The 18,346-nt window shown below is 37.8% G+C and overlaps 1 protein-coding gene across 11 annotated transcripts in view; it reads left to right on the forward strand.

Moving 5' to 3' along the window:
• Positions 1 to 16,696, forward strand: part of LOC100539795 (neuron navigator 3) — a 398,436-nt gene extending 381,740 nt beyond the window's left edge. For 10 of the 11 annotated variants that reach the window (XM_031553711.2, XM_031553709.2, XM_085221662.1 and 7 more), the window contains 10 exons: positions 2,145 to 2,242; positions 2,893 to 2,988; positions 3,279 to 3,447; positions 4,239 to 4,474; positions 6,364 to 6,518; positions 7,399 to 7,470; positions 7,901 to 8,097; positions 8,723 to 8,841; positions 11,426 to 11,629; positions 13,932 to 16,696. In XM_031553711.2, the coding sequence (XP_031409571.1) occupies positions 2,145 to 2,242; positions 2,893 to 2,988; positions 3,279 to 3,447; positions 4,239 to 4,474; positions 6,364 to 6,518; positions 7,399 to 7,470; positions 7,901 to 8,097; positions 8,723 to 8,841; positions 11,426 to 11,629; positions 13,932 to 14,051 (1,466 nt within the window). In that variant the 3' untranslated portion in view covers positions 14,052 to 16,696. The remainder of the gene's footprint in view (positions 1 to 2,144; positions 2,243 to 2,892; positions 2,989 to 3,278; positions 3,448 to 4,238; positions 4,475 to 6,363; positions 6,519 to 7,398; positions 7,471 to 7,900; positions 8,098 to 8,722; positions 8,842 to 11,425; positions 11,630 to 13,931) is intronic. The other variant, XM_031553705.2, reaches the window with a different exon arrangement.
• Positions 16,697 to 18,346: the final 1,650 nt, after the last annotated feature.

Consider the following 18,346-nt stretch of genomic DNA (forward strand, 5'->3'; position numbering starts at 1 on the left):
TTCTGGTTAGGATCAATTTGATATGAAAATCAATATATTTTTATCTACATTCCAATCTATTTTTTTAATCTGGTACTACCTTTTAGTATGTATGAAATCAAATTGGACCATGATATACAAGGAAGTGTGAAAAACAGAGAAGTTTGTCTATTGTCCCTGCTCACACATTTGCACACAGATATAAATAAATAAATAAATAAATAAATAAATAAATTATTTATTTATTTTCAGAAGGGTAGTTTTAGGAATTTTGGGGTCTTTGGAGTTTCTGAGGCACTGTTGAACTAAAGTCCCTGAGATATGAAGGGGTGAATCCTGTTGGGAACTAAGCTAAGACAGGTACTGAGGGCTTTTGCTCCTCACATTACAAGTGCTATGGCATTTTCTAAGAAACCAATGTCAGATGGAAATCACCAAACCAATTCACTGCCTCTTCCCAAGAATATGGCCATATCTTCTAGATAGGTGAGAGTGAAGAACAAAAAACAAGGACTAGTACAGATCTTTCTCTGCACTATCTGATGAAAAGCATGCTAAAGCCCTACCAAAAGGTTTCTGGGGCCATCATAGCATAGCTAGGTATGCTATCAGAGGCCTAGCAGTAGGTAGCAATTGGCATGCATCTGGAGTTTAGGCCCATTGGGTGCACCTTCTCAGCTTATTGTGTCCATGAGAGAGACTTCTCAGAAGCAAATGTATTTTTTTTTCTAGCCAAAGAATGGTGCTTTGTTCTTAAAGGCTTACTGAAAACTGTATTGAAAGGCTACCTAGGAGTCATTTAGAAACTGAAAAATTTTAGAGGATCAGAGATATTTTAAATTGCCCTCAGATAAACTGTGACATTATGAAAACTCTCAAGGTTTATCATATATGCCAAAATGCCAAACAAGTGAAGTGAAACATTCAGTGTTAGTGGACAGAAGAACTGGCTGCCTAGAACAAAATATGCAGAGATTTGATTTTTTCAAGCTCACAGCAAAATGTGCTTCATCTGATCCATTAAAAATAAATAAGTAAACAAACCAGTAGAATCTGCTTTCTAGACCTCAGTTTTCTAGGTCTTGGAGTAAACTGTCAAATATTTTACATGAGGACCTACTTATTTTTAATACATTCACTGAGGTCATATTGGTAAGTTTTATTTTCTTTTGCTTCAAGCGAATACTTCTATGATTGAATCTCACCTTCTTTAACTTGAGGGGAATTGGACTTTGTGCAAACTATGACCTAAGTCAGTGCATTTGTTCAATCGTAATAATGGGAATAAGCAGGATTTATGGTTGTGGATTACTGTGCTGACCTTTGAAGAAAATGCAAATTCATAAACTCTCCAAATTTGACAGATTAAATGTCTAACATTAAAGACTCCAACAGAACTTCTAGAGGACGACATTTTATTTGTTGAAATAAAGCTACAGGCTCAGTGTTCACTCAGAAATAAATCCTTCCATATTCTCGTTTAAGGACTTAGTGAGGAGCTAGGAACAGAGGCACAGTGCAGATCAGAATTGCTCCTTACCTCCAAGAAAAGTAAAACTTTTTTTAGAGAAATGGCTAAATACAGTCACATGTTCTGGAGGAACGAAAAATGATTGTCTAAGGATTCTCTTTTTATGTCTGTACTATGGGGGAAAAGCGTTCTATCCATGCCATATGTACAGAAGGCAAGAAAATAATCTAGAAAGGGAAATTAAAATTCTGTTTTACTGGAGCAGCAAACATATCATTGCAATGACTTGTTGTTTTTCTCCTGACAGCATTATAAAGGGCATAGTGAGTGCCCAAAGACATAAACTCAATTTAAGCTTTAAACAACATCTCTTTGTAGATGAATGGTTTTGAACAATTTTCAAGAAGGAAAGAAAAGGCAAAATTATAATGCAAAAATGTCTTTCTTTTTGGTTTCCCAATTCATTTCTATGTGATTAATGCTACTAATATTGCTTCAAAAATTGACAAATTGTAATTGTCTTTTTCTTCTCTATCAGAAAAAGGAAAAATGTAGATAAATAGAGATTAAAATGATTGCAAGTTGTTGTGATGGCAACCTTTGTTTTTAATCAAAAAACCCTTTGAGCAAGTGTTGAACTGATGAAGTGAACATAATTGATATGATTTCTTAGATCTCTTGTCTTTTATTGCAGATATTTTGTTGGATGATGTCACAGATGGGGCACTCCACAAAGAGGGCCATAGTGTGAAAATTTTAGTCACTATAAATAAGGGTTATAGTCGATCCAAGGTAAGTGTGTTACCCAGCAGTCACAAAATTACTACTCTGGCACATCCTCCATTACAGTAACTAAGCTCTTTTCAGTGTTTTCAGCCAGGAAGTGAATAAATGTCCAAAAGGCTGCAGCCTTTTGCCCTGTTGTCTGTGTTCAGTTTGGCACTCTCCATAGACTAAAGTCATATGTCCTCCTCCTGCCTTTGTTGTGGCTCAGACATTACCAATTCTCAGTTTAATTAGTAGTAATACATTCTGGGACTTGCTAGCTCCATTTAAAAGTAGTTATAAATTAGATATATGCTTTATACCCCTTAGAGTGCAACTATGAATATGCTGCTGGGTAATCAATTTGAAATAGAGTTGTTTTTTCATGTTCTGTGTTGCAGAAAAATTATAAATACAGTGCAACTTTTATTTACATTCAGGTCTTTATAATTACTGATGAAAGCTTATAGAAGAATAAGATACTGTATTTCCTTCTGTATAAATATGCACCAAAGTAATATCACCTATACCTATTTCTGGCATGGAGGCTATTAACAGACGTGTAACATCATATACCAAATGACACTACTTTTCTTTATTTGGGAAAATTAGGAGTCTTTATAGCAAGTTTATTGCCACAATTTTTAGCCTAGTTTTCAAAGTATCTGTCTTTTCAGGATCAGAAATCGCATACGTATCTGATAGGATCAATTGGAGTTAGCGGCAAAACAAAATGGGACGTTTTAGATGGTGTAATCAGACGTCTCTTTAAGGTAAGGTATTAAAAACATAACTTAAATATTAATTCAATATCTTTTCTCAATTAAGAAAAAGCCTATGTGTTTGGTTTGTCTTACCAAGTCATTTTTTTTAATATATAGCTAACACCACTATTAACCTTTGCTGTTAATGTTGCTGTATTTTTTTTAATGATCATAGGTGGTTCCTATTGAATTTGACTGCAAGAATCTCCTCTCCAAATGAATTCATCTATACTTTGGTATACTGCTTTCATTCAATAACTGTATCCACTTCTACATCTTGTATTTTTATATAATTTCAGGAATATATTTTCCGAGTGGATCCAGCTGCTAGCTTGGGTTTAAGCTCTGACTGCATTGCTAGCTATTGTATAGGGGATGTAATTAGAGCCCATAGCCTAGAAGTGCCTGAACTGCTGCCTTGTGGATATCTGGTTGGAGATAATAACATCATCACTGTGAACCTGAAAGGTAAAACCCTAAGAATATTTTTGCAGACACTGTACAGCTCTTCAACACATTTCTCCATAACTTCTTTCTTCTTTCCTAAAGCCTGACCTTTCTGTATTTTGTGTCCAGTTCAAGGATTCATTTATCACATAAACTCTCTGTATGACATTGTACAGTACCTAACACAGGGACATTCTGAGGTAAACCTAAGAATTTCTCTCTCCTCTGTCTAATTGCCAAATTACTACGACAGAGTGTAAATTTCTGGACAAAGAAGAGCAAGCTAACAAACAGGAAAAAACCCATAGACTGTGACAAAAAATATGTATGTATTACCCAATTCTTCAGCAAAAATTTGAAACATTTTGATAGTGTATTACCCAATTCTTCAGCAAAAATTTGAAACATTTTGATAGCTGTAGGGATTTGCTGTTGGAGGGGAGTGGCCTTCAGAATTCTCCATGTATGGATCTGACAACCAGTAACCCCTGTAGCTGTCAAATTGACCTTTTTTTTTTTTTTAGCATAGTTGCCTGTAGTGTCTGAAACACACATCTTTGCCTCACTGATCCTTTCTCTTCACATTTACTTTGATGTGCTTTCTCCCATCCATTTAGTCACACTGCCACTGTTTTATGTTTTGCCCCTGCGTAAGGATATCAGCATTTCCACATTAACGGAGCCCTTGACAGGTCTTTGGTTTAGGAAGTATCTTACCTTGCTTAGAGCTGATGTCATCAGATGCTGGTCCACACCTGTACTTACCTTAGCATGGATGAAGAAAAGCCATTTTTCTTTCCTTTCTTTCCCAGGAGTGGAAGAAAACAGTTTGGACAGTTTTGTGTTTGACACATTAATTCCTAAGCCAATTACGCAGCGGTACTTTAATTTACTGATGGAGCATCGCAGAATTATTCTTTCGGGACCCAGTGGCACAGGAAAAACCTATTTAGCTAATAGGCTGGCTGAATATATTATAACTAAATCTGGCAGGAAAAAAACTGAAGATGCAATTACAACTTTTAATGTAGATCACAAGTCAAGCAAGGTAAGTTACAAATGAAATAATAACTTATTTCCTGGTTTGTAGGGAGAATGTAGAGTATACCGTTAGCTGGCATACTGATTGTTGCTCAGTTAGCATCTTTTTCGACAAGGATTCACTCTCCAATCCCAGTTGAGAATAGAGACCAGATCTTTCTATTCTAAACAAACTATTGAAGTACTGAAGGAAAAACAGAATTTTTTCTCGTTTGAGGAATTCTATCTTAAGGCTGTATGCACAGTCACATGTCAATTCTTGATGTATCTGTAATTCCTTCATCAGAAACATTATAGATCAGCTGGTCTAGGTTGCTTTTGTATAGTGGCAGTAGCAGCCTATTGTTAGTGAAGATTTGAGAATGGGAATTTTGATCCACTGTCTTGGGTGCAGGAATCAGCTATAAATATGACTGCTGCCATGGTTTCTGCTGTACATCGGTCAGGAAGCTGACCATAGTAAAATTGCCTAAATGTGACATCATGTCACTGTCAGAGCAATTTACATGGCTTAAATTATCAAGCCTCTAACGTGACTACTGTGGCAGCCCCAGATCATACTAATCACTTGCTATCCTAGATTGGGTATACTCCTAACTTGGTACCCCGGGAAAAGAAAATGAAAGGTTTTGTCCAGAGCTTTCTGACTTGCACAGAACATAATGAATGTTTACATAATATAAGAAGGAAGAACATACAGATCTCAAAGGGGTGAGAGAACCATTCCAGTACAAACATCGCTTTCCATTGTCTTTATACAGAAGATTTGTGGTGCCTTTTACTTTGGCGGGGAATGTGCTCATGTTTTATTGCTATACTGCATATACATTTATAATGGAAATTGTCCCACAAATGAGCAAGCTTTTAGATTGCTGGTAAATTGCTTGATGTATGCGGTGGGTTTCTTCCTCCCCCACCCACCCCCCGCCTTTCTTTCTATTTGCATAGAGTTTTTGAGTTTGTAGTAAAAAAGAAAAAACATCACTGTCAAATGCCAGTGTGCTCAAACAACACAGATGGTGCTTTTTCTTGGAAGAAGCCCATGATGTTCCCTAGAGACACCTGAGCATAGAAAGCCAAAGAAAAATCTTTCTTGAAATAAGAAAAGGATGACATGTTCTTAATAAAGAGAAGAAGATTCTGCTATCCTCAGTCCAGGAAGTGAAATGACAATAGGACCTTTGCCTATAATATTGAACACTCCTAACACTGACACAATTAGTTACCTCTAGGGAAAGACCTATAAAACTGTATAGCTCAGAACCTCAAGGGCAATAAAGCATCAAGGAAAATATGAAATATTTTGATTATAGAAGGCTTGCTTTTACTTCAGCACTAAATGACAGCCAGACAGGAAAAAAAAAAAAAAAACAAGATTCACACGAGGATCTTTACTGTAAGATGTGATATAGTAACCCCAAAAGATCAGGTTTTCAAGGAGAATGGTAAAAAGAGATATCTATGGGAGCAGTTCAGTATGCTTACTTTGTGTGACAATTTGGTTGGATTTTGTTTCATTGTTTTTTGGATTTTGGTTTGTTTCATTGTTTTATATATATATATATATATGTGTGTGTAGTATTCATAAAAATGGGTAGGATATTTTATTGCAACCTGTTTTCTACTGGACATATTTTGCCAGCAGGTTTCTAAAAACAGTGTCCACCAAATAGAAATGTGTCTGTTTCAGTCATTTGCCTTAAGTTTAGAGCCTTTGTTCTTCCTAGCACGTGGCTTCAGTGTTGTTCCGTCTAAGAAGCATGTGCTCATCCAGCTGAGCAGTCCACAGTGGTGAAACTGTGTAGCAGCCTCTTTTTCTGAAATTCTTTTCCCCCAAAATTACATCTGTGGTCTAACTGAGCTAATCTTTCGTCATTTTTGTTAATTCTGCTGAAGGATCTGCGACAATACCTAGCTAACTTAGCTGAGCAATGCAGTGCTGACAACAACGGTGCTGACCTCCCTGTGGTCATAATTCTGGATAACCTCCACCATATCAGTTCACTAAGTGACATCTTCAACGGTTTCCTCAATTGTAAATATAATAAATGGTAAGTAGAAGCTCTTTTTTCCCCTTTCTCACATCACATTTACTCACATTACAGTAAAAGCTGTTTATTACTTTGCAAAATAAAATGTTCCAGTAAATACTTAGATTCCCTTAGGCTTTCAGCAAAGCTTCTGTACAGCACCTTCAATTTAAGCACTTGAATAATTTTGACCCTCTTCAAGGCCAAGTACTTATGTGCCAGCTTTCTTTATGATCTCTTGCATTGCACTGAGACTGAATTTAAGAACGTACTTGACTGAATTAGGGTCTTATCTCTTTTACCCTGACAGATCACATAAGATCATTAGTACCATGAGGTTGACCTATGGGAAAGAATAATAAATGTGCTTTATAATAGGGGAATTTGGGACATGTGGGAACACATGAACCATGCCATGAAGAAGCAACTGTGGATAGTTTTTTTTCTGTGAGTTGTAATAGCGAAGAAGTATGAAGTTAGCTGAATGTCCTTTATTGCTAAGCAAGAATAACAATGTTTTCTGGGATTTCTATTGGTCATTGACTATTTTTACTGTAAAAGCACCATCATAGGGATTTTCCCTCATAAAATTGCTGAGTGCTATGTCTTATTCATGAGATTTATTGTCTTCTGAAATTAAAATTCTAAGCTTCCCACAAAATAATGAGGCATATGAACAACTTGCCTCATTTATTCTTTATTATAGATGAGTGATAGTAAACTACAAATGTATAGAGAGGGAAATCATACAAGAACAAGCATTTCCACACAAATATCTTAAATCTCAGAGTAGAACACATCCACACTCTTCAAAATTAGCATAGCACAAATAAAATTAAGAATATTCTCTGAATATCTGAAAAGAATATCCGTCAACAAAACATGCTACTTCTCTTTCCAGTCCCTATATTATTGGAACTATGAACCAGGGAGTTTCCTCCTCACCAAATCTGGAGCTGCATCACAATTTCAGGTACCTTCACTTTGTTTTTACTATGTCTGTGTTTGCACAGAACTCTCAAGCTTCCTGCTGCTCTGACTACCTCTTCAAAAAACATTGCTCTTGTGTCTCATCACAGGAAAATGTTTGAGATTCTGTGACTTCCCTGTACTGAGAGATCTCAGTATGGTGTTTAGGAATGTTGAAAGAAACAAGATGCTTTCCAGCATCTCTAGCACTATTCTGAACATGACAGCATTTTTGCATTCCATTTGTCTTCAACAATGTCTTGAATTCCTGCTGAGAACTGTGACAGTGTGCAATAATGCAGTTTATTAGAGCAGTTTTATACTTGCTGGCTTACAAGATTTAGAAACGTATGGCATTATTGTCATCTATCTGTTAAAGAGGAAGTTATCTACTTGCAGTTAATTGCTACTTGACATTTATCCTTTCTACCTAGGTGGGTGCTGTGTGCTAATCACACAGAACCTGTTAAAGGTTTCTTAGGAAGATACCTGAGAAGGAAACTGATTGAGACTGAAATAGAAAAGAACATACGCAATAATGAGCTCATCAAAATCATTGACTGGATCCCAAAAACATGGCATCATCTCAACAGCTTCCTAGAAACTCACAGCTCTTCAGATGTAACCATTGGTGAGTCTTAGCAAACTGGTTTGAAATAAAGACACAGGCTGACTGTTTTAGAGGTTTGTGAAAGTTGAATTCTCTTTTTAAAATTTGTCATCTGTCAGTGGTAAATACAAAATAAGTGTGAGGAGTTCACCTAGTTAGTGTTGCCAGCAAGGCTGAAATGAAAATGAAAAGATAGTATATATTTCTGTGCTTTGGTTGCTAGACTTTAAAGTAAATTGCTATCATCTTAAGAAAATAACTCTACAAAATATTACCTCAACAACAATTTTGCTAAACTTTACTTTTTCTGGCCATCACACTGCAGCATAATCAAAGCAATAAAAACACTTGGACTGTCAGTTCTGCAAACTAGCGGAAGATATACCTGAGGTCTTTTAGTGGAAAAGCTTTGTTAGCAAGTCATCCTTTTACTCTGGTTTGGCAGTAAAACTGGTAAGTGTTCATCTGACCATAGAACGGATAAAGTGACGCTAGTTCATTTTTAATAAGAGGTTACTGGTAGATCCCATACTGTAGTCCTTTATTTGTATTCTCTATGCTTGAATACCACTTTTTTAATTTTATAAAGGCTATTTTCAGTGGGCTTACTAGGGCTACTTTTTCAATACACAACTTGACTTCTCAGGTCCCCGCCTTTTCCTCCCTTGTCCCATGGATGTTGATGGCTCCAGAGTGTGGTTCACAGACCTCTGGAACTATTCCTTGGTGCCGTATCTTCTGGAAGCAGTGAGAGAAGGACTTCAGGTATGTCATTTGCTCCCTAGCAATTGCTTATAGACTTCCTCTAAGTTGCTTTTAACTAATGCATCCAATTGTGAATACTATTGAATTTATAAGAAAAAATCTCTGATGAGATCATAGATATTAGTGTTTGGCTCCTTTTGACTTGCTCATAACCTGAGCAGGTCTCAGTCTACCTCTGGATGTGAGAGTCAGTAGATCCTATATTGGTGTAAGAAAAGAGCTTTAGTCTGCGTGATCTTCTTCAACGTATGTAGAGAAGTACACATGTAGGCATGTGGAGGAAAGCTTGTGAACAAGGATATTTTCACCATTCAGAAGACTGAGATAATTTACTTTTTGGCCATGTTGATCATGAAGATCTGTCCCTTTTCATCCTTGTATCTTGCACCGCCACTTCTCTTTCCCTGAATTTTGTTTTTTCCTTATCTTTTTCTCATTATGGGCTTTCTAATGACTGTAATTATCATTGTGGATAACAGCATTATCAGTTCAGAGTACTTCATTGCTCATTCCATCATGTCTTCTCCAGACCTAGGCTTTAACACCAGCTCCAGTCTCTTAGCATTCCCTGTCTATTGATATTGAACCAGTAATGTTTAATAGTAATTTTAGTAAGACTACAAATAGTTTCACAGTATCAAGGACTGTAAGCTGTCCCATGCAGGTTATGATCTGGGACCTCTGTGCAGGTTTGGAGCAAACTTAAATCTTGCAATTAATCCCATTTTTATTTTTTTTTTTCTGTTTGTATTTGGCTTTCTCCCTTTTCCTTTCCTTTTACATACTGCAACTCTGTGCCCCCTGGCAAGGCTCATTGTGAAAAGGCTACTTTTTCTTTTTTTTGCCACACATGACAGCAAAAGAAATTCCTTCATGATGCAGAGGGGGTTGTTATGGAACAGTCAAAGATCCGTGTAAGCAGCTGCAGGTTCTTTAACGCCTTGTACTGACATAGTGGCATGCTGACAAGATGGAGGTTTCACATCTTGCCTGTTGAATATCTCCACAATCCTAAAACTGCTTATCTCTCTGGAAATTACAGCGTGTTTATGGTGTGCAAAAAACTGCCAAACATCCAATAGAACAGCCACAGGAAGATTAAGAGCGCTTGTTTAGATCAGCCATAAAAACGCAGTGATACTCATCGTGTTCATATTTTTCCAAGTATACAGGGGTACCTCCTTAAATAAAAACTTCAATTTTGGAGCAGAAGATGGCAGCAGACAGAAGAAAATATGTTGTTTCATGAGCCATTCCACTTTTTATGTGCTTAGGATGCCTTCCAAAGAACAGCATTACTAACAATAAACAGAAACCTTTTATATGATATAGTTAGATGTCCCTGGAACCAGGGAAAGGTAGAAAATTACTTTCTAGCCTGGTACTTTGTAAGCTCACTTGTCAAACACACAATTTACAAACCTTGCCCCAGCTTCCAGGAGGGTTTAGCCACTGTTTGTCTCAGATGAGAGGAAGTGCTACTTACAGCCAGGACATAGGAATTAGCTTGCTACCTTCCATTTTTTCTTGGCTTGTTTAATCAGATCCCTTCTAAGCTGCTGTGCCTCTGTTTAAGGCAAGAGTCTGAGTATTTCTGTATACAATACAGGGAACTGGGCTGTCTAACCTGAAACTCTGGATCAAGCAAGTGCCTGGGAGCAGGTGTTGCAGTGATAAGCACAACTCATCTTTCTGGCTTCAGCACTAGAATCATTCACTGTTTGAATCATGTTAGGAGTACAGCACTAGAATCATTCACTGTTTGAATCATGTTAGGAGTACAGCCCATCCAAATGCCTCTGCCAGTGTTATGCTTTTTCTTGGATTGTATGAAGGTGTTTGAGCTGAGAGAGATCATGGAAGACCCTGGTGGCAGGCTCCCAAGCCCCACATGTCACTGTCACTGAAGGCAGCACAGCTAAAGGAAATTTGTAAAGCTGCAGCCAAGGGTCTCTCAGTTGACATGTTGCTAATGAACAGCAGGGTAGAGAGAGTGCATTTTAGTGAGGAAGTTACTAGACCTCCTAAATATATAGTATTCTCATTCTTCCTTCCTTCTGGCATTACAGATTTATAAGCCTTTCTGTGCTTTACAGTGGGGAAAACTTGTCCTTTGTGAATTTCTTCACTTAACCTTGTGAAAGATCTCAAGGTTTGTATAGATGTCTGCTTCTGCATCCCATTTTGCTAGGAGAAAAAAACAATCAATGCTGGCACTTCCTAATTCACTTTAAATAAAATCCAGTTAACTTGAATGTTTTAGATAGATCAAAGATAATTTCACCTTAGATCTTAGGCAAGTTACCTAAAGGTCTCATTTCTCATACCAAAGGCTTGTAGCTCCTACCGTTGCCTACAAGTATCACTAGTTACAGAGTGCTGTTCAACTTGCATCCACTCTGAGTGTTGAAGGAGCACTAATGGAGATGAAGTCTTTTCAGTGTGTTATCATATCTGAGTGCTGAGCGTGTTTGAAAGCAAACTTATACTAGAATGGTTTAGATGAATTTGATGACTTTTGTCTGCCATTAAAACCAGTAGGGAAAATTGTTGGATACTTACCTGTGTTATATTCACACTACAGATGTATGGTAAGAGGGCACCCTGGGAAGATCCCTCCAAGTGGGTAGCTGACACATATCCGTGGAGCTCTGCATCTCTACAGCATGAGTGGCCATCATTACTCCAGTTAAGACCAGAAGATGTTGGTTATGAAGGTTATGCGTCAGCAAAAGAAGGAACAACCTCAAAGCATGTTCCACAGACTGATACAGAGGGGGATCCCTTGGTATGACTTAAACTTAGGGAAAAATGATTTTCGGTATATACTTAGATGTCATATGTTAAATTGTACATTCTACAGTAAATGTGTTCTGTACCTGTTCCAAAGTGTGCTTTTAAAATGAAGCCTACTGTGTTTTAGATGAAGTAAGGAAAACAAAAGGAAAATCTAGCAAGAGGGCAAGAATCACCTTCACACTGATAGGTCCCTAAATCACAATCATTTTCTTATCTGCCGAGAAGTGTTTCCGTGTATCTAGTACTCATCTAGATCATCTAGATCACCACTCCTAAGCAACATGCTTAATCAGCTTGCTCTGAATACACTTTTCCAGGTCAGCCAATTTGTCATGTACATCCTATATATGAAGGATATCCTGTATATATATATATATGAGAAGGATAACTGAGAAACTCACATAATCTAACTTTGCTATAGTGGAGAATTTAGTGGAAATGCAAGTTATACTCTTCCATTCCTCTGAACATTTCAAGAAAACTTATGACTGTATAAGAGTCTTAATGTAAAAAGAATGCAAATATAATGGCCTTAAAAGATAAGAGGTTGATTTCCCTAAATGCAATATATCATATTACCTAAATGTGATTCCAAATGTTTGAGATTAACCATTTCCGCTTGTGATAATGGGATATTAAATTGCATATATTGAGCTGTTCTTCCCATATAGCACTTCTTCTGTAGAATGTCAATCATAATTTGTAGTATTATTTTAGAGAATTGTACCTCTGGAATACAGGGAGCTCTTGGAAGAAGGGAATTTCATAGAGGAAAATGCATTAAACTCTTATCAATGCTAAAGCAGTGACTTTTCAGCCTCCTTCAAATGTATGGGGAAGCATTTGGTACCCAAATCAGACCTTGCATTCCAAGGAAGTGTAGGAAATCAGCTCATCTGATTTCATCTTCCAGATGAGCAAAAGATTTGGAGTGATTGTTTGACCCTTCGATTTGACCTCTCAGTGAGCATATTGCCTAGGCTTCCAGCACACATGCATCTCCTTCCACTAAGGTCACTATACTTGGGTAGGCAGATTTCAGCATCCTGTCACCCATGCTCCCTGCACACTGTGATCATTTGTTGTTTACAGCTTCATCTATCTGACCAGTTGTCAGAAGATGAAACTTGTGAATGTGTGGCTTAAGGTGGAGCTCATAGGGAGACACAATGACACAAGGGGAGCGTGATCATATCTAAACACTGTGCTTGTGCAAGCAGGACATTCCACAGGAAGGCTGTATTACACACCCAATGCATGTATCCAGTATTCTTCCACATGAATACTTCTTAACCTTCAGCAAAAGCTTCCTGATAGCATTAAAGACTATTAAATGCTCTTCAATTCTAGGAGAAATCTTTGCAAACTGTGTGCCACAGAAACTACAGAAATGTAGTTTCCCCCGAAAACAGAGAAAAAGAGCTTAATATTCATATACAAGGATGTGCCTTTGCCTCTGTTTTTTTTTCATTACCTGTTTTTTCCAATGGACAACCTATTTATTCATTTAAAAAAAAAACAACACTAAAGCAGCATCAGCGTCGCTTGAAGCCCCCAGTATGCAAGTAGAAGTAGATAATTTATAAATAAAATCCTGGTAGTTATACAGGTAGGCATCAAGCACCCAAGTAATTTTCTGGAGCCTATTGCTGCTTTTTGATGTTTTGTTTTCAGGTGGCCTCAAATCCTAACAATGCCCTAATGAGTTATTTGGTGTTTCCACTCTCCTGGGAAGGAGGGTGTCTTGCTGCTCCCCTGCTAGGCTGTTCCTTCAGCAGCAAATGGACCCTTTTTGGAAGCAGCTGGCCTCAAACCACCCCACACCCACTCTCTCCCATTCTCCCTCTTGCGGAGTGGCTATGTTAGTGTGATTTTGTTTGCAGTTGCTTTTTCAGTGTGATACTTCTTTGCCATCCAAAAATGATCTGGAAGCTCTACTGTCTGCAAATATGGACCCAGATGTCCGGCTGTGATACGGCTTCTTTCCCCTGCTGGTGGTGCAGCTGCAGCCATTCTCAGCCTTGAATAAAAGAGAGCTATCAGGCAGCTTCATTATATCCCTCTGGCTCTCTGGACCTTTAAACTCACATTGCTATTTAAAGACCAGAAGGCAGCGAAAAGGGTGCCAGGAGGAGCTGCTGACTCCCTGCCCTTTCAGAAATCCTTTTGTACGGTCCCCTCAGCTAGATACCAGCACACCTCGTACAGCAAGGCAGCTTAATTAAATTTTAACACGGCTGCTGCAGCATTAAATGAGACAAGATTATGTAAACATTTCTTTCTTCTTTCAGATGAATATGCTAATGAGGCTTCAAGAGGCAGCCAACTTTTCGAGCGCACAAAGCTGTGACAGCGATAGCACCAGCCACCACGATGACATTTTGGATTCATCCCTTGAATCGACTCTCTGAAATGGACAGCGCTTGGTGGAGGATTATGGTAAAATCTGCTTCCACGAGACCACTGCCAGTATTGAAGCAGCACGCCGAGGTCCCTGAATGAGAACGGTGTGTTGTAGATAGGCAGGAGACCTAACTGCAAAGTCAGGACGAAAAATTGAAGTGGGAAGCTTGAATTAGCTTAATTTCAAGGCATTTTGATACCTATGGAGCCAAGTGAGACTCCATTTGTCAACTGGAAGGGGCCCTGGATCGAGGGCATCTAAGCAGATTGCACACGTTAGCCAAACTGGAATTTTTTTTTTCCTTTTTCTCTCTCTCTTTTTCTCTCTCTCTCTCTTTCTGTCTCTCTCTCTGTCTCTGTTTATCTGTACAAGTTTACAGTGCAACTTCTTTTGTTGGTTTTTTTTTTCTTTTTTTTTTTTTTTTCCTTTCCTTTACCCTGAGGTGCTGCATGAACAATGCGGTCTTCTAATTCTCTTCTAACCTCTGTTGTGCCACGTGGTGCTGGTCACAGGACTGCAGTGGTGTTGGTGTTGTACGCTACTGCCCATTCCAAAATGAATCAAAGATGATGATCGTAACTCAGAAAGCACAAACAGTATTGTGCAATCACCAGAAAACATGACTGTGATATGCTGGATAAGTGCCAATTTAATTCTAACTGCCATGGTCACGGTGATGGCGCTCCATCAAGTTTTTAGTATACGAGTCACAGATTTTATAAAGTTGTTTTTACCACAAAGGTCTTTTTTAACCACCTGCCCACTCCTTAACAACAGTTTTATACCAATTATTAACCAACACTGATTAAAGGCTTCTTAGGGCTTCACTTGTTTGAGCCTTTTCAGTGAAAGAAGGAACATTTCTTATGGTGCTGTCTCACTGCCTTAAAACAGATTTCTAGAACAGTTTTACAGTTGGTTTAATTCCTAAACCATTGGTAATTTACACTGTTTTTTTCTTCATTTACTAATGAGAAAGCGTCAGTTAACACAGTAGCCTCATATCTGTATATCATGATTTTTTAAAGAAATGGATAGGAGAAAGAACAGTTGCTATATAATATTTTTATCTTGTGAATAGATTGCTCTGCCTACCCTCAGAAATACACAAGGAACCCAAACCCACTTCCACTGCCACCTAAACACTGAGAAAATCGGCTCAAATCCATTTGGTCCCATGGAATGGAGTTTTTGGAGGACAGATGTTTTGAATTTTTATCCAGCAGAGCTGGATGCACTTGATGCAGCATGAGCACAAATATATGGTTTTGGTTTTGTTTCGGTTTTTTTTTTTTCCTTTTTCTGATTTTAGCATGTTGTTTTGATTGCTATTGTTGTACATGAAAAAATTCAGCATAGAAGAACACTGAAGCAGTGATGTCCACTGTGGAAGAGGAAGAGTTTATACTGTAAAAGTGGGTTGGTTTTGCACAGTCTATTGGGTGGGTAATGTAAATATATGAAGAAAAAAAAAAAAAAGAAAAAAAAGGAAAAAAAAAAAAAAAGCCTTGCACAAATCAAATAAAAACAAGCAAACAAACAAAAAATTGTATTTTATTCTGTTGGTGTTAAGAGATGTTTCACTTGCTGAGATTTCCAGTATGTTACAAACAAATACAGAATGCAAACCTTAAAAGCTGTTCTTACCTGGTGTGTTTGTCCTGTACTTACAGTTGTTATGACTATGCAGGAGCTATCAATGCTACAGTGATCATGTTTCAATATCTCTATGAAACCAATACATTTTGGGGGACTAAACATCTGGAAATGATTTAAGTGCATATGTCATGGCAGGCTACAACCAGATTGCATTAAAACTGCTCAGAATAATCGGACGTGCTCTTTTTTCCACAAGAGGCATCCGGTTCAAATAGGTGCATATAAACCAGAAGGTATCTAAGGGCTTTGGCATTGTGTAGATGTGTCCTGTACACCTCCATCGATGTTACCTTCAGGATGTGTATTTGGTGCTATTAACTGTGGCCACCCCGTGGTCACTCGCTGTAAAACAAAGATAAATCAATGCAGTTTTCAAATGGCACTGAGCTGCATCACTGAATCTAGAGGTTCCTACACGGTGCTATTGCCCTAATAAAACTCCAACTGATGTTATGCATGTCGGATTCAGCCAGACCAACATCATGGCCCCAGAAGCTGGATCTGTTTCTGTTTGTAAAATGTCAGTGCGTATATCCTGACTGACTCAAAGAATTAAAGGAAAGCTACTCTTTCCTGTACCTGTGCTCTGAGCAAGCTTGCAGATCTCTTCCTGCCATATTTAACACACAAACACACGTTCCACATACACAAAACTTCCTGCAATACATCTCAGTGAGTCCACCTAGTTTACAACTCAGAAATTGTTTGTGAAACATTTGTCTGTATACATTTTATATTTTGTACATTTTTGATGTAACATATCGTGTAAATAGGCAGAAACAGTGAAATAAATCATCTGAAAAGTTTTGTAGTCTTTGTAAAGCCCTAATAATAAGTATTTGGTGTCATCGGACTTAACTGGATGATGTATTTTCTATTGGTTTATTGTTCCTCTAGCTTGTAAACCAGCTTGCGTATATTTTTTTGCAGGTGTGCACACTGTATCTGTCTAAATTATTACTTTGCCATTAAAGTGGAATTATTTATTGAAAACACAGTCTGGTGTTTTTGCAGTCAGGACCATAACAGTTCTATATTACATCAAACAAAACACAGAAACTATGTGACAAAATGAAGAATGTAATGTTCTGATTTCAGCAGAACTCATCTTGGTAAAAACAAAGTGAAGTACTGCTTCTAGTTCCAGGATTCAGTATTATTTTAGGCCAACTGTTTCCATGGTGAGAACAGGCTGTGGAGTTCAGAAACAACTTTACAGGTTTCCCATTTTCAAGAATTTCATCAAATTCAAGGATATTGATTTCAGTGGTGGTGGACCTGCGCAGAACAACTGGTGCAGTATTATGGCTCATTTTCAAACCTGAAGGATTCAGGGACGCTTCCTCAGCTGGTATAAATCAATGTAATTTAATAGAATTCAAAGAAAGCAAGTAGAAATATGTTAGTTAGATAATCAAACGTATTTTGAGGCTGGAAGAGATCATTATGATCCTGTGAATGGTAGCACCTCAGCTCTAAACCACAGCAGCAGGTCTGTTATTTCCCTGAAATTGTCATACCTTTGGAATGATTAAAGTGGGGATTAGAAGATGGAGCGTACCGCTGTCGATATGACTAATTATTCACTAGATTGGTTTGTTTTTTGAGTGCTTTATTTGTAGTTAGATCTTACAAAACTCCTGCTTTTAGGGAGAAAAAATACCCCAAACTGCCTTTTGTTATGCCTCTTCCTCTTATACTAAGAAAAAAAACACAACCAAAAACATATTTTATGCTTAGATAACAGTCTTTCTTGCTTCTCTCTGGTAAAGCAAATAGCTTGCTCATTCTCATCTCTTCATGGAAAGGCACACCATACAGACTTCAACACATTTTTGGAAGACTTTCTGAACTCTTCATCTTGTCATGTCTGACATGCAGGTATCAGAATTGTACGTGGTATTCCTGTGATGACTTTACTTATGCTAAAGGCAGGGCTGATGTCACCTTCCTGCTCCCACTTTATATTTTCCCTGCTTAGGCTTCAGTGGTGACATTCACTCTCTAATTGCATCGTTCTGCTGCAGGCTCATGTTCAGTTAATTATCTACCGAGACCCTGATTTCTTTTCATGTTGCATCATTTTGAAATATTTTGTCCAATCCTGCCCATATAAGCCATGCTTTTTGTTCATTAGATATAAGACTGCAAATTTAACTGTATTAAAAGAGGATATTCAAATCAGCCCAACCTACCAAATGTTTCAGGTCATTATCTACAACTGGCATCTGTATAATTTATCACTCCACCAGCTTCCCTGTTTTCCAAAAACTGCTAACCAACCAGTTTGTAGATGAAGATAGTAACAAGAACTCCTGTTCAATCCTGCAAGGAATCTGTTTTACACTTACGTTGCCGGGTCACTTAAGTCATCTGCATATTTGTGTTCCAGTGAATGTGGATATGAATATCAGTACATATACAGAACCATGTGTGTATATAACAAGTTGCAAGGTTTCTCCATCACTGTCAGTCTCTAAGGATGGATTACATTAGTTTCTGTTGAAAGTGATATATGTCGAGCTGGTCTTATACAAGAAGGGGAATAGAACAGAGTACCGCAATACCTCATTCAGTGTGATTTTCCTATCATTCAGTGTAGTAATATCTACATGTTATCCATCTGCCATTACTTAAGGGAGA

Source organism: Meleagris gallopavo, chromosome 1, assembly GCF_905368555.1.
Source record: "Meleagris gallopavo chromosome 1, MGAL_WU_HG_1.1, whole genome shotgun sequence".
In the NCBI taxonomy this organism is placed as follows: Eukaryota; Metazoa; Chordata; class Aves; order Galliformes; family Phasianidae; genus Meleagris; species Meleagris gallopavo.